Here is a 16,034-nt window from a genome sequence, read left to right as displayed (position 1 = left end):
CCCTGACTACACCGCTCGCGTCGCCTGCGCTCGCGTTGCAAAATAAATGTAGGAATCTACGTTTTTCAATTATTGCACCCACACTGCTAGCGCACATCAACCAGCGTCTGTGTTGTCAAGGGCTAAAATAGAAGTCATTCCTATTTCTGACACAGATCATGCTGCAAGTCCTGCCTCTCCCATCTCCTCATTGGTTTATAGAAGCAGGTACCCATGTGCCATCTCCTCATTGGTTATACCCACAAGTGATTGAAAGACGAACTGTTGCCGTTGTAGTGGTTACTATGAAATTTTAGATGTCAATCACCATATAAGTAAAACGTGGGTTGACCGTTTTTATGTGTGGATTAATTGTCTGAGTGGAGGACCTTGTGCATTTCAGGTAAAATAACAACCTAATGTTTATATCCCAGGACAAATTAGCTAGCAACAGCAAGCTAGCTAAATAGGACAAATTAGCTAGCAAGTGCAAGCTAACTAGCTAAATTGCCATAAATGTTTAATGCTTTTCGACCTGTCCCCAAATTAATGTCATTGGTTCAGAGTTTGTTTTGATATTTTAACCTGCGTGTCGTGATCGCGTTTGGTGTAGGGGGACAAAATAAATGTATGCACGATGGCGAACGTGCGCAGCCGGTTTGGGTTCCGTAGCCTAAACTGCATGCTTCCCCGACGAGTCGTATTGGGAGGACCACACATCGCGTGACTCCAAGTTACTTCGATAAGATGATTATTATATAAAGTACCAATCAAAAGTTTGTACCCACCTACTCATTCAATGGTTTTTCTTTATTTTTACTATTTTCTACATTGTAAAATAATAGTGAAGACATCAAAACTATAAAATAACACATGGAATAAGGTAGTAACCAAAAAAGTGTTAAATCAAAATATATTTTAGATTCTTCAAAGTAGCCACCCTTTGCCTTGATGACAGCTTTGCACTCTTGGCATTCTCTCAACCAGCTTCATGAGGTAGTCACCTGGAATGCATTTCAATTAACAGGTGTGCCTTGTTAAAAGTTAATTTGTGGTATTTCTTTCCGTCTTAATGTGTATGCCAATCAGTTGATTTTTGACAAGGTAGTGTTTCTAAATAAATCACTGACAGTGTCACCAGCAAAGCACTCCACACCATCACACCTCCTCCTCTAACCAAAGGTCAATAGGGGGCGCACTAGCACTGCATACCACAGGAGACAGGCCAAAAGCAGGCCAACCCTTACAGAAGTCTGTGTGGCCAACACATGTCCCCTTACCTACATTCACTTTCTCCTCACTTAAAGATCAGACTATACCCTTCCATCATATATATCCTTTTGTATAATACAAGTGCTGAAAATATATAGCCTATACAAGCCAATGCAATGATTCACCTCCAACAATCACTGGACACAATATAAAACACGGCTGTGATACTGTATTTTTTTGGACTGGCTAAAAGTAGGGCAGATTTGATATAAGCCTCATATCCTCTGGGGGGGGGGGGCAGTAGCATTGTCTCTTTTTCAGGCATGAGAACACTTTGTTCACTCAATACCCATGTTCCAGCTCCGCCAGGTACCTCAGACAAAAAACCCTGCTGCACTTATTGCTTTCTCTATTGAACCTCTGCTTCCTTTCTGTAGCAGCTCACTGGAGAGGACTGGCTTTGAGTATATGTGCTGCAGAGGATCACATTACTGTTGTTCTGATGAGGAATTCTGATCTGTTTCTTTGTCTTCATTATTCAGATGCTTCGTACGTCTCCTCAAAACCTCCCAATCGCCAGTATCACCATAGATCAACTTTCTATTATTGATGCTATTGGTGATGAATCATACATGTTTAAAAAAACATCAATAAATATGAGCGTTTCAGTAGATGACTCTAGAGCAGTGGTTATCAATCCTGTTCCCGGGGACCCAAAGAGGTGCACATTGTATTTTGAATAAGTGAGGGGGTGTATGTGCAAAGTGAGTATCACTCCAAATAATAAACAGACACCATTGAACCACGTCGGCCATTTATTCATTGGCAGTTCAATACAAGAAAATGTAAATAATCTATGACAAAATAAACTGTAATGGAGAGGAGAGAGGATTTAGCTAGCAGACAGTGCTTACATCATATGTACATTAGCTTAGCTTCATATCTTTTCACCCAAATTACATCTCTAAGCATTTCTCAGAAGCTTTCCAACATGGAACATTGAGTGTTTTAAAGCTAGAAAAAAAAAACATGTGCATCTCAAATGGCACCCTATTCCCCAGCAGTACACTACATTTCACCAGAGCCCTATGGGCCCTGATCAAAAGTAGTGCACTTTTTATGGAATAAAGGGTGACATTTGAGACGCACACACAGATTTGATAAAAATGTAATAAATGCACTTTAGGGTAGGGCACAACGGTTATGTTACAAATATGCACCAGGTTCCAAAGTTAAGTATTAATAATACACATAGCTAATGACTAAACTCTAGAATATGAATTCCCTTCGGTCTTCCATTGATGAAGTTGAGTGCTCTGTGCTCAGGTTTGGGGGAGGGTGTCATGTTTGGGGAAGGGGTGGGTCACTCCTTCACTATTGTAAAGGTCTCCTTGGTGGTGGTTGGTTTACTCAGGGCCTGAATATCGTCTAGGAGCTCCATGGGGGTCACAATGTGGGACGATCCTGGAGAAAAAAAAAAAGACATGTTTGTTAAATAACTAAATAAAAGGACGCACAGATGAAGAACATTCTGTAGTGTTAGTTTGCCTGACACTCAAGACCAGGGACGCAACTTTGGTTTTAGAAAAAAAAAAAAAATATATATATATATATATATATATGTTTTTTTATCCAGTCGGATAAACACTCCAAAACAGCCTACCCGACCGCTCGGAGGCGACCGCATGGTCCTAAAGCACACAGTTGCCCCGTTTTGTATCACATTCCAATTATAAAACTGGGTGAGACAAATGCAATTTCAAAATGTGGCCCCCGTCCCCAGTGAAAGATGTACCCCTGCTCAAGACTGAACCATAGTGTACAGCATTTATTTTTCCATTCATCACCTCCTGTTTTTGTACTACTATTTATGTACAGCAGGGGGTGTCAAGCAATAGTCCAGTTACTGGGCTGTAGTTAAGGACAATGAGAATGGTTGGTTGGTTGGTTGAATCTACAAAAGTCTTCAATTCTTTGTGTCCTCTCTCCTTGCATTGGAGAAGATCACATTGGAGGCGATGAGAGAGGATGCAACTAACAAGAGATTGAGATTCACCCACGCTGCCCTGCAGCACAGCACGTAGAGTTGCTGCTGTTACACACCTATGATGACCTCACAGGACTTGACGGACTGTGTGACCTGGTAGGCACTGCGCATCTCTGAGTAGCTAATCCCTCCGATGACGAAGATGATGAGCCTGGAGCCACTCCTCCGCTCATCCTGAGAACTGGCCTTGTGTTTCTGACGGGCACTGGGAGAGGAGAGAAGGATGGATGCTGTGTGTCAGTGTGAGTCAGATTGGAATTCACTCGGAGAGCCTTCATTAATAATAGTTACATTATCATATTTTTTCCATTACTTAATCAGATCTGTATTTGTAAGTGTTGTAATTTATAACAGAACCATATCCTAGACCTAGACTATAAAGAAATCATCTTTTGTAACTGACACGCAGTAACGATTTTACCCAGTCATTGTGACATCCAGTCATAACACACCCCAGGGATGGGAGAAGCCTCTGAATGGAGTTAGGTGTGAGTGCCAACGCTCCTTATGTAACAGCCATAACCCCTTTCCTCAACCCCAATCCATCCTTTGGGTTACAATTAGTCTATGAATGTCAATCATGTGCACTTTTTTGTTACCACCCTTTACCAAAAGCAAATATCACCAACTACAGTTGTGTGATAATTAAAGAATGTTGAATCTTACCTGACAGCCCCAGAGCCATTCCAGGCTGCTGGGCACTCTGACTGGTGTGGCCATTCCTTGGTTTCCAGCTTGTTCTCCACAGCATCCTGGAACACCACACAAAAAGTATTCTTACACTATAACTCATTCAGTCATCATGATGGTGGGGAGGCAGTCACTGGACAATGGGCCCAGGACATTTGGTCACTTATTGTAGGTCCAAGGCTGGTTGTGTTGCTTAGCTTTAGTTCATAATAGTTATACTTAGGCTGGTATCAGCCATTAGGAGAATTGATCCTGAATCAGTTGTATTGTTATGGGTCACGCTTGTAGAGCCTCGATCCACTGTGACCCAGAAAGGGACTGTGTACTGAGCGACGATTGACATATCATAGGTCTCCCCCTCCCCTCACCCATCCCCTTCCTAATCCCACCACGCTCCTGTGACCCTAAAACCACCCCCAAAACCTTTAACCCCACGGTTCCCTACATCCAAAACAGACTGCATTGACTCACCTCACCCATTCTTAACATTCAGGGAATTTCTGTCACCCAGAACACCACAACAACTGCTGATCAAGGGTCTGGTCCACCCTGTCCATGTAATCTACATCTAAAGGCAAAACTAACCTAGATCAGCACTCCTACTTTGTGAATATGAGCCCTGATTCCCATCCCTTCCTGTGACTCCCTCCCCCCGTGACCCCCTCCCTTCCTCCCCCCGTGACCCCCTCCCTTCCTCCCCCCGTGACCCCCTCCCTTCCTCCCCCCGTGACTCCCTCCCTTCCTCCCCCCGTGACTCCCTCCCCCCCCCCGTGACTCCCTCCCTTCCTTCCTCCCCCGTGACTCCCTCCCTTCCTTCCTCCCCCGTGACTCCCTCCCTTCCTTCCTCCCCCTGTGACTCCCTCCCTCCCCCTGCCCCCGAGAAAAGCTAAGTGACACAGTTTTGTTCTGTGAGATAAGGAAACGGTTTATCATTGTTATCATTAACACTGACCTCCATCACGTCTTTGATGACAGGTGTCCATCGGGACAGGCTGTATGTCTCCTCCTGAGTGCGGTCCCTTCGAGATGACCTACGCATTGGGAAGAAGCTTGGCTGGGTGGAGGGAGAGAGTGAGAAAGAGGAACATAACAATAAATAAAAGCCCTGTTTAAAGGTAAGAAGATACAAAATGAGAATTGAAAGAAAGTACACAACCACATAAAACTAGTGAAGTGCCACACTACTATACAATACACACTGATAGTACTATAGAATCCACCTGGGCTATGAGCCAGCTAAGATCTAGCAGACTATGTACAGTATGCCCTATAAGTCTCACTTACCAAAGATATGATGGGGACTCCCAGTTCTCTCCAGTTGAGAATGAACTCTCGATCCTCCTCGATCTTAACGTGCTGGATGAGTTTGTTCAGGTTTTCCTCTGTTGTTCCTGTTCAGAACCAAAAATAAAATGTTTTTAAAAAGAGTATTTGACTCAAGTTAAAATTAAAAGAGATTCTATTGAAAGAATATTCCTATAGCTGAAGCTCCAACGGTACCTTAGTTAAGGGGCAAATAAGGAATTAATGACTTTCCATTTTCAAACCGTAGACTCATTACATTTTCAATGTAATAGATGCCATATAAAAGCGACTAAATGATCACATGTAAATATAAAGACAGACTGTGAAGGCGGAGGGTAAGTCAGAGCAGCAGACCCACCGTTGAGGCTGAAGATGTAGAGGAGAACAGCTCTGATCTTATCGTAGGTACCATGGGGGTGCAGCAGGACAGGGAGCAGTGTCCTCATGGGGTCCTTCACCTTCACACCCTCCACATCAGACCCTACTGCCAGGTCCTATAGAACAGCGAAGACATAACGTCACTCAGAAAGCACAAGGTCACACAGAAGGGACATGTACAGTACAACAGTAGCATTTTGGCCATACATATGAGACAGCATAAAACATACTTGCTCAGCTTTGCAGAGTTTCTCCACGTTCTTCTGGAAGTGGTTCATACAGTCTTCAGTCAAATTCAGATGGACCGTTTTCTGTGGTTGACATTGAAACATGGCTGATGTTTTTTATTCTAAAAATCACATGGCAGTATAAGTGAACAGCTTTAATTTCCATATAAACCCAGTCACATAATAGGGGAATGATCAGTTTTTCCACAGTATCCTTTCCAGAGACCAGGCGAAGAAAGCACTACATGACACTGGGCCTCGAAGGCATCACAAACCCAACCCCATCAGACCAATCAGAAGGAGCTAACCAGAGCAGAACAATCAGAATGAGCCAACCAGAGCGGACCAGATCACCTGGCGCTACGTACCTGAGCAATCTGCTTGCGGAAGTGGGGCATCTTCTTCATAAGCTGGGATAAACCGCTTATTGTGATCTAGAAAATATTTAAAATATTGATGAGAAGAAAATAATGATGGGAACTCAAGGGAGGGAGAGGACAAAACCAGATACAGAAAATCTTTCTAGTTTCAAGTAGAACAGAGGTGGAGGGAGAAGCTAAAATGGCCACCTACCTTTCCATCGGGCTGTTTTTTGTTGGCAGAAATTTCTTTCACCAGTTTAGGTATTTGTCTAGAATATAAAGCACATAGTTAACAAATTATCTTCAGTATAACTATTTCAGAGGTTTAAAAAATTAAAATGGATACTTACTCTGACACCTCAGCAATGTGCATGTGTCTGAGTCTGGCCCACAGCTGGTCATCCTCATTCAGCAGGGCTTCCTTCTCAGAACCATCTTTAGACTTGTATCTGGACAGAGAAACAAGTGAACGAACAACGTTTGTCTTACGTCATCATGGCGGTGGATTATATGTATGTCTATGTTTACAGTATACAGCACATAGAAAAGTACATAGCCAGCCAAAAGAGACATTACTTTGTGTCTACTGTATAAATGTCTTAGGAGCAGCTACTGTGCAGCTATCCTCTAAATGAATACAGAAAGTCTGCCATATTTCTTTTGACCCATTCAGACATTCCAGAACAAGTGAGAACAAGAAAACAGAACACAAGGCAGGGGTTCAAGGAAGAGTAGACCACGGTCGCTAAGGGAGAGTGGACTACAGGAAGACTAATGGTCGCTAAGGGAGAGTGGACTACAGGAAGACTAATGGTCGCTAAGGGAGAGTGGACTACAGGAAGACTAATGGTCGCTAAGGGAGAGTGGACTACAGGAAGACTAATGGTCGCTAAGGGAGAGTGGACCACAGGAAGACTAATGGTCGCTAAGGGAGAGTGGACCACAGGACCAATAATATTTTTTTTCATAATAATAAATATATTCCATTCAACAGACACTTTAATCCAAAGCGATTTAGAGTCATGCGTGCATCCATTTTATATATGGGGAGCCATGGGAGTCCAACCTGGGGAGCCCTGGAGTCCAACCCACAACTCTGGCAGTGCAAGTGCCATGCTCTACCTGAGCCATACAGGGCTAATGGTCGCCAAGACATCAGCTAATGGGGATCTGAATAAAAAAAATTGTACTGGGACTGAGCTGGGTTCTCACTTGTAGGTGTCGTTCTTGATTGGGACAAGGTCGTAGGCCATGGCCTGATAGGTCAGCTCATGTAGGATGGGGGTCACAGGGTCAAAGCCCCTCTCTATGATTAACAGCTGGGCCTGGGTCTTTCCCTGAGGGGAAAACACAACACACACAGAAAGAGGTGTCAATTCATTTGTAGTGTTGTACTATTACAGTATGTGGCTGGCCTCACAAACACAAATTACCATGCTAACCTTCCAACTAAATACTTCAAAACAACGTCTAGGGCAATACCATCATAGTCTTTATGTAGCCTATTGGCTGGTGTCCGTCATCTCTAGCTATTTCCATAACATATTTTCTAACGCTCTCGGTTAAGTCCTTATTTATTGTGTCAACTCCCTGCTGACAACAGGCAAGGTGTCCGCCTCACCTTTTTCTTGCCATTGTCATCCATATCGTAGTGCTTAGTCAGTTTGTAATCCACCAGTGCTGCTAGCTGTTTGGCGTTATCCAGAGTGGTGTTCTCCAACATGGTCTCCCTGACAAAACACATGGTTATGCACGAGTTATATACTTTATGACCGTCATAGATGGTGACAAACATTTTTTGTTTGATTCTGATACAATTGTTTCTGATACACCTTACAAAAAAATTCTTACTAACAGAACAGCAGGGTCAAATATATATAAATACAAATAAACAAGGCAACATTAAACATGTTACCCCCCCACAAATGATTGGCCAATTGAGATATCGCATGACTAACACATTTCAGTTAATCATTATAGCTCCCACCTCAGGCCAATCAGTGTAATTTTGTAAATGCTGGATCTCTATGGCAAGACGCATCATTCACCCAAGTTTGGTCCAAATCGGCCCAGTGCTGTCTGAGATGTCGTGTGTGACTAACATGCAAACAAACGCAAGGAGGCAGATCCACAGTCCCCTCCTCGATTTAATCGTGGATGACAAAGTGTATGATGATTATTCATTCAAATGTTGTGGGTCAGTGACTGACTCTTTCCTATGAGTAAACAATCAAGGTGTGGCCACAGAACACTTTAGACGTTTATAGTAAAAAGATTATATCCGAGAGTTATATAATGCAATTCCTTTCGGTCTTTGTAATACATATTCCCATAAAGAATCAGAAGCTCAGAATGTGCTTGGGGGCTGAGGAGGAGGAGTTGTGTCAGGAGTGGTGTAAACTGAGAAAGCAGAAGCTCTTATCTCCTCTCCCTGACTCACTTCTTGTATCTGACCCCTGGGTTCTCGTCCAGCGTGGCACAGAGAGTGACGATCTGGGCTGCCAGAGTCTCCAATGTGTTCACTTTGTCCTGACTACAGTGAGGGCTGTAGATACTGCGGAAGGCCCCAGGGTTATCACAAGTGAACACCTGAAACATAAAGGATTGCTATACACCGATCATGTGTAATGCAGCTTTATCTACATATTGTGATCAGATTTTCCAACAAGAAAATTCTCAATTTGGACCAACATTTTGAGTAGCAATGATTCTTTGTAAATTAACTTTGTATTGTGGTGATTTGTTTCTACTCGGATTAACTTAATAATAGGAATATTATGATGTTACACACGGATGAGAGGAGCATCCAGAAATGTAATTGTGTGTGCCATTTATGAACGCCAAGATTTTTTGACTGAGTTCATTGTGTTCAGTTTCACTCTCAAATACTAGGTGCCAATAACACACAATAACTGACTAAATCTTCCCATAGTCCTCCATTCTTAACTGATAAACATCTAACTGTCTCACCCAATAAAACAGGAATTTGGAATATAATGAAACCTACAAGTGTTAGACAATTCAGATTTTCCGTAAGAGAATCATAGCATTGACAGATTGCGTCAGCGTATTACATCATAAAAGTTAAAGCAATGCCCATGCAGGGTTTTGTAATCCCTTTCTCCCCCCACCGAAGTCCAGCACCAGAAGACACTCACAGACCAACAACCATGAATAATCTAACCAACATGGTAGAAGTGATTTTGTAAGAGTCAGTGTCAGGAATAAAACCAGATAATTATAGAAAGCCTGAGAAGAACAACCACTTACCTGTGACTCCTGGGGCAAGAAGGAAATGTTTAATTCCTTACAGACACGTATATACTTTCCACAGTACAGTTTCATTTTGTTGAACAACTCATCCGAACAATCTGGAGAGGGGGAAAAAATTAAGTACCAGAATTTACAACCAACTCATGAAATTGGTCTACCCTTTTCTAATGATTTGCATCAAGACTAAATTCTCCTTTCTACAGTATATACTTACAGTCAGTGAAATAAACGTATGCTGCTTTGTACTTGGGTTTCAACTTGAAGTCACCAATGAAGGCATCCACACACTAAGCACAGTATGGAAATATTTCCAATTACAAATACACATTCCCAGCACTGTCAAACCTAGTACACATGAATAACAGTTGTATTGTTTTGTTTGTAATGATGATCAATGTAGACATTTCAATATTGAAGTGGGGTATGGTGTACAGATATCTAATGTCAAACCTTTGCTGTCGGGGTCATGAAGTAGATAGCCTTCATTTCTAGTACAGGCTCTCTGCTTTTGTAGAGGTCCTCCACAACTAAGAGAAAATTCAGTTTCATTTCAGGTCATGGTGCAGATATCAATAATACCACTTTTAACTGTTTTAAAGGTCCTGTTTTAATCTCAAAATGAAATAATTTCTGGGTAACAATGAAGTACCTTACTGTGATTGTTTTCAATTAAAATGGTCAAAAGGACACAAAAATAGCTTCTTAGCCAAGGGCAATCTCTCTTACACTAAAAGGGCATTAATTTTCACAATTTTACAGTATTATTAAAAAATGAGTGGAAATACGTTTTTGACTGAACTGGGCCTTTAAAACATATTCAAAGTAGCCTTGGGCTATTTGTACATAAGCAGTTCTACGCTAACGATATGTTAGTCATTCTTATGCTGTGGTGGGGACACATTCTTATATTCATCTTACACATAAACCAAACACAGCCTTACAGGGATCTAATATTTTCTATACCCCCACTCCATGAAACAGAAGCGTCACTTTAATGTGCAAAAACTTCCACCACTTGCAATGTAGTTCTCCAATTACAACCAAAGTAACATTTATGGTTTGAAATCCTAGTTACAATCCCTAATGACCGGAGACAAGGCCAAGCAGTAGACATCTATGGAAATTATCATTTCAATTAGTGCGACATACTGGTAATTCCCTCCTGCATCAAGTCGGACATTTTGCAGCATGACGATAGAAGCTTGGTGGTGAAGTGGTCCAATATCAATATCTGAGAAAGAAAAGATGTTATGACCTTGATATGAAGACACCTTTTGATTCAGTCAGTGTTGTACGTGGCACATGAGACAAGAGAGATGTACGTGGCACATGAGACAAGAGAGATGTAAGTCATCAGCATAGCACTGCTGCTTGAGAATGTATTGTATCAAAACAATGACTGGATAGTATGCTGTCGGGAATACAGAACTTAACCCATTACATGGGCTTTATGTAACGTGATGAAATGCAGTCAATGTCTGCAATAAACAGATCCAGTCCTCCTACCTTCCATATTTCTGACTTCTTGCAATCCTCGATGATCGTTTCCTTTATTCCTAGTTGAAAGAAGAATGGCAATTCGCAAATACTGTACTGTTATAGTTGACAGCCCCTAGGCTACATTATTATAGACTGTGTGAAAGCTGCCCGCTCCCACAAATGATCTAACCGGCAAAACAATTAGATATCTTATTTCTCTTATCTAAAGCCAACCCACACAGACATTTTATTTTCATATTTGTTGACAGTGCACTGACCAATGGTGATGTGTATACAATGACCTAGCCGTCTGCCCAGAACAGCTGCGGCTACTAACTAGCTAGGTATAGCTTGGTAGAGTTAGCTAACGTTAGCAAGTTAGCTATCTGGCTAACATGGCTAGCTAACGAACCAAATTGGATGGGGTTCCCCATTGCTATTCATGTGCAAACAAGTTATATGGTATAACTAAGAATTGCAGTTGTAATCACCAAGTAGATTAACACTCAAAATTGAACACACTAAAGTTCATCACGGAACTCTTTGGCCACGGACACATAGCTAGTTTGCAAACTTCCGTATCAGAAGTTATGGCTAGTTGACGTTCCATTGTCACAAGTCAGAGGAGCACAACACAACTTTGCAAAAGTTCAACTGAATAACATAATTTAAGTAGCTATTAGTTCGAAATAAGCCCGATACTTTCAGTAGCTAAACGTTGCCATCTTCAGTTTCACTTACTTTGCCAAACTACTCTTTTTAACCCGTGCTCTGAAACAGTTGCCATCTTGTTTCTTTTTTCCAATTACCACTGGCGCTTGCCCTGTCCCGTACTTTGTGCGTCATCGGTGTCGACAACTGCGCGCGAGTAGTCTGCTGTAGTCCGAATTATGAGAAATTGTAGTTTTCTGTGTTCAGAATAGTGAACGTAGCAGTGGCATAAATTACTTAAGTAAAAACACTATCAAGTACTACTTAAGTCGTTTTTGGGGGTATCTGTACTTTACTTTACTATTTATATTTTTGACAACTTTTACTTTTACTTCACTACATTTGTAAATAATTTACTTTTTACTCCATACATTTTCCCTGACACCCAAAAGTACCTGTTACATTTTGAATGCTTAGCAGGCCAGGAAAAGGGTCCAACTCACACGTTTATCAAGGCAACATCCCTGGTCATCCCTACTGCCCCTGATCTGGTGGACTCGTTTGTAAATTATGTGTGCTGGAATGTGCCCCTGGCTTTCTGTAAATAAAAAAAAGCAATAATATGGCGGCATCTGGTTTGCTTAATATAAGGAATTTTAAATGATTTGTACTTTTACTTTTGATACTTAAGTATATTTTAGTAATTACATTTACTTTTGATGCTTAAATATATTTAAAACCAAATACTTTTGGACTTTTACTGAAGTAGTATTTTACTGGGTGACTTTCACTTTTACTTGAGTCATTTTCTATTAAGGTATCTTTTACTATGACAACTGGGTACCTTTTCCACCACTGGAATGTAGCATATGATTAAAACCCATTTAGAAGAATTTAATTCCAATATGTTGACTGCACTCTACATAAAAAAAAATGCAATCGGCCATAAAAATACTTTTTTGTTGATGTTGTTTATTATAATCAAGTTGTGCCAGTTTTAACCATCAGCCTATGTGGCATTGTCACCAAAGCAACTTCTATAACAGATCTAGCCTACTAACAGGTACAGCTGCCTGCAGGTAACTGTTCTGGCCTCGCCAATGATTGGGTGCTTCGCTGCAGCGGGCGGTGACACATATAGGTACAGTATTTCAACCAACACAGAATCTGAAGAAGGCCATTGAACGCTGATCTGTCAACCCTTTTAACTTGTCTAAGCAAACTAAGAATTTTCTTATGGTGAGCAAGCGTTGCACCTTCTCCTGTCCAATGATGTCTACACATTTTTAGGTTGCACCCCTACTCACCTTGGTTGAGCACCCTCTACCTCTTTCCAACCAACACAGATCAGAAATATGTTAAAGAAAAAAGTATAACGTGAAGCAGTTCCCAAATAACTTCTCTCAACTATTCGAGAGAAACACCAGCACTACTACAACAGAAAAGGATAACATCAAGAAGAGAAAGACAGAATGGGAGCTATCAAGTGGATGGTGATTTTTACCTTGCTGGGCATAGGCTCTCAGGTAATTTTTATTTACTGTGTTGCTATATACTAGTGCTATTTGTGTAGGCTTAGGATGTATCACAGATTTCCAATACAGTACGATTGCCATAACGTCAGCAAAACATGGATAGTCTGTTGAAGGAAAAGGAATGAGCTATTTAGAGAGAACACTGGCTCATTGACTGGCATACCTGTCATCAGGTATACTGTAAGATTAGCCTTGAGTAGGGCACACTCATTCCAGAAAAGTGCTTGTATGAATTTTATAACATTTCCTATGGTATGAACATTGTTTAATGTTATTTGTTTCACATTCTCTTGTAGTAAAATATGTTTTTTCTTCTGTTTTCACTTTCAGAGTTCAACTTCATCAGGTAAAACATTTACAGTGCATTCGGAATGTATTCAGACCCCTAGACTTTTTTTCTCCACATTTTGTTACGTTACAGCCTTATTCTAAAATATAGTAAATTGTTTTTCCCCTCATCAATCTACACACAAAAAAAAAAATATCACATTTACATAAGTATTCAGACCCTTTACTCGGTAAAGGGTCTGAAAGTAAAGGGTCTGTAAAGGGTTTGGCAGCGATTACAGCCTAGAGTGCTCCTTTGGCAGCGATTACAGCCTATAGTCTTCTTGGGTATGACGCTACAAGCTTGGCACACCTGTATTTGGGGAGTTTCTTCCATTCTTCTCTGCAGATCATCTGAACTTCTGTCAGGTTGGATGGGGAGCGTCACTGCACAGCTATTTTCAGGTCTCTCCAGAGATGTTAGATCGGATTCAAGTCCGGGTTCTGGATGGGCCACTCAATGACATTCAGAGACTTGTCCCAAAGCCACTCCTGCATTGTCTTGGCTGTTTGCTTAGGATCGTTGTCCTGGTGGAAGGTGAACCTTCACCCCAGTCTGAGGTCTGTCGTGGAAATTCAGTACTGAGAGAGACTTGGTCATTTCTTCAAACAATCATCTTAATTTAATATTGATTAATTATTGCAATAATGAAACCGTCAGCCCAACAGTCTTGTCTACCCTTCACAGACAATGCACAGTTTATATAGCTAATGCCCAGAATGCTTGGTTCCACCCCTCCCATATAGATTGGGGGGCACCATAAGCCACTTTGGGTTCATCCTCTGGTCATCTGCCTCTGGTGTTGTTTCCCAGATGCCAGGATGTCTAAGAACCATTGAGGCTATCTCTATCTCATCTATAGCATGCAGGCCCAGTTTGACCGGAGACATATGTCGTGTCTTTGTCATCATTAAAGTGAAGACTGTTATATTATCAAATCAATTCTCTGTAATTATTATTACGTGATTAAACTAATTATGTAAATGTAATTAACTAGGAAGTCGGGGCACCAAGGAAAATCTTCAGATTACAAAGTAAACATTTTCCTAATATAACTTTTCAGATATTTTAATATCTGATGAATTAGTCTTCTAATTAATGAATTATTCTTTACCTCACGTCAGTCTCATTCCAAACATCGTAAGTTGTTGGTAATCTGCACGAACCCAGCCTTCACTATGAATCATCCATACATCAATTGTCTTAATCATTTATTTACTAACTAAATAATCACAGAAATGCATAAACAAACAAACAAACAAACAGTAGGTATGGTTACAAGGAAATGATAGGGGATGTTCCCTAGTGGGCTAAGCCGATATGGCGACTTGGTAGACAAAGGGAAGTGGGTGTGGACTGAGAAGGGCGTGAAAGACAAAAGTCACTACACAGTTGATAATTATATTGATTGAAATGCTAATCCTTTGCACATGAACGCTCATTCATTCGGGAATAATTGCAATTAATATATATTTACGCTCAGTGTGTCGTCGTGATCTCTGTTGGAATCGTCCGTCTTTCTGTTGGAAAGTTCATCTGATCGTCTCTGCTCCCATGAAGTCTCTTGTGGTTAGAATGGATACTTCAGAGTCCCATTCAGAAATGTTCTTATAGATAGCTGTTTCGGCGGTTGTCGGTCTTCACATTTCAGGTCGACATAACTTCTAGCTGCAGACTAGTAATTAGTATCGATGATTGTCTTTTATTCTGTCGGAATCGATAGTCTCAGAGTTTCAACAACCATTACAACGTTAGCTTATACTGAGGTTTTTATGGTCTCTACTCAAACCTTCGCCCCCTCTGTGATCGAGGTACGCATGTTCTAAAGGGAATTCCTTCAGGTGGGGGTTATATTCGTAACAGTAGAAGATGGCTGTCCCATGACACCAGATCAATGTCTGTGCTCATGGGGCGGGCCAATGACTTAGTTAAACTTGAAAGGGAATACAATTCTCTCACATTAAAGGTTTAAAATCACATTAAACAATTTCACAAATATTTTCATCTTTACTCATTCATTTTATACTATAATTAGATGCAAGCCTCATAACGGAGGCTCCTGTATAAACAGAGTTATGGTAATATGGCTGTATTGTCTTTCATGAGGTCACAATCATTAAACAAAATGGACCGGTCGTAGCTGGTTTCTCCACCGACCGTTTACACATTCTCCAAAACATGGATATTGTTCAGTTCTCAAGTTCTGTGATGTAGAAAAAATTCCTTTGTTCTACTGTGAAGCTTTCTCTCTATATACTGCATGAGGGAGAGAGTCTCCTCCAGGAATTTATGACCTGAGATAACAGAACCTGGGTGTAAGAGGGAGAGAGGGGGAAGGCACTCGCTATACCCAAAGAGGGCCACGTCATGACATATATGTCTCACATGCACCAATAATGATAGACTGGATTGTGGCTGTTTGTTTTTTTTTTATCACCAAGACATCAATAGTCAGCTTCAAGCTATCTCTAGTAAAAACCCATGTCCTCAACACCCAGACTAGCTGCAGGGTGTTAGAGTGGACACCATAAAAACTTAGCATTAGCAGGCCAGTTTTACTCTTAGTTA

General features: G+C 41.1%; 1 protein-coding gene across 1 annotated transcript; it reads right to left on the bottom strand.

The window, feature by feature from the left end:
* Nucleotides 1–1,988: 1,988 nt before the first annotated feature.
* LOC100380697 (syntaxin-binding protein 3) lies at nt 1,989–11,805 on the bottom strand. Its single transcript, XM_014123351.2, has 19 exons — nt 11,694–11,805; nt 10,980–11,029; nt 10,623–10,704; nt 9,924–10,000; nt 9,688–9,760; nt 9,471–9,571; nt 8,641–8,789; nt 7,822–7,930; nt 7,413–7,537; nt 6,551–6,649; nt 6,412–6,469; nt 6,207–6,272; nt 5,842–5,922; nt 5,592–5,727; nt 5,213–5,319; nt 4,881–4,982; nt 3,905–3,990; nt 3,295–3,443; nt 1,989–2,655 (listed from the first exon to the last, which is right to left on the bottom strand). Exons 1-19 carry the CDS (start codon nt 11,737–11,739, stop codon nt 2,555–2,557), a joined length of 1,797 nt encoding a protein of 598 aa, XP_013978826.1. The 5' UTR covers nt 11,740–11,805; the 3' UTR covers nt 1,989–2,554.
* Between the last annotated feature and the right edge of the window lie 4,229 nt (nt 11,806–16,034).

The sequence above is a fragment of the Salmo salar genome, chromosome ssa10 (assembly GCF_905237065.1).
Source record: "Salmo salar chromosome ssa10, Ssal_v3.1, whole genome shotgun sequence".
NCBI lineage: Eukaryota > Metazoa > Chordata > Actinopteri > Salmoniformes > Salmonidae > Salmo > Salmo salar.
This window is presented reverse-complemented; position numbering and strand designations above follow the sequence as displayed.

Bases quoted from the DNA above. Each gene is read 5' to 3' on its own strand.
- LOC100380697 (XM_014123351.2), bottom strand. From the start codon at position 11,739: ATGGCAACTGTTTCAGAGCACGGGTTAAAAAGAGTAGTTTGGCAAA. The intron at 9,761-9,923 runs GTTTGACATTAG...TACTGTGCTTAG, and splicing joins TCATGACCCCGACAGCAAAG to TGTGTGGATGCCTTCATTGG. The intron at 4,983-5,212 runs GTAAGTGAGACT...CCCTCCACCCAG, and splicing joins GAGTCCCCATCATATCTTTG to CCAAGCTTCTTCCCAATGCG.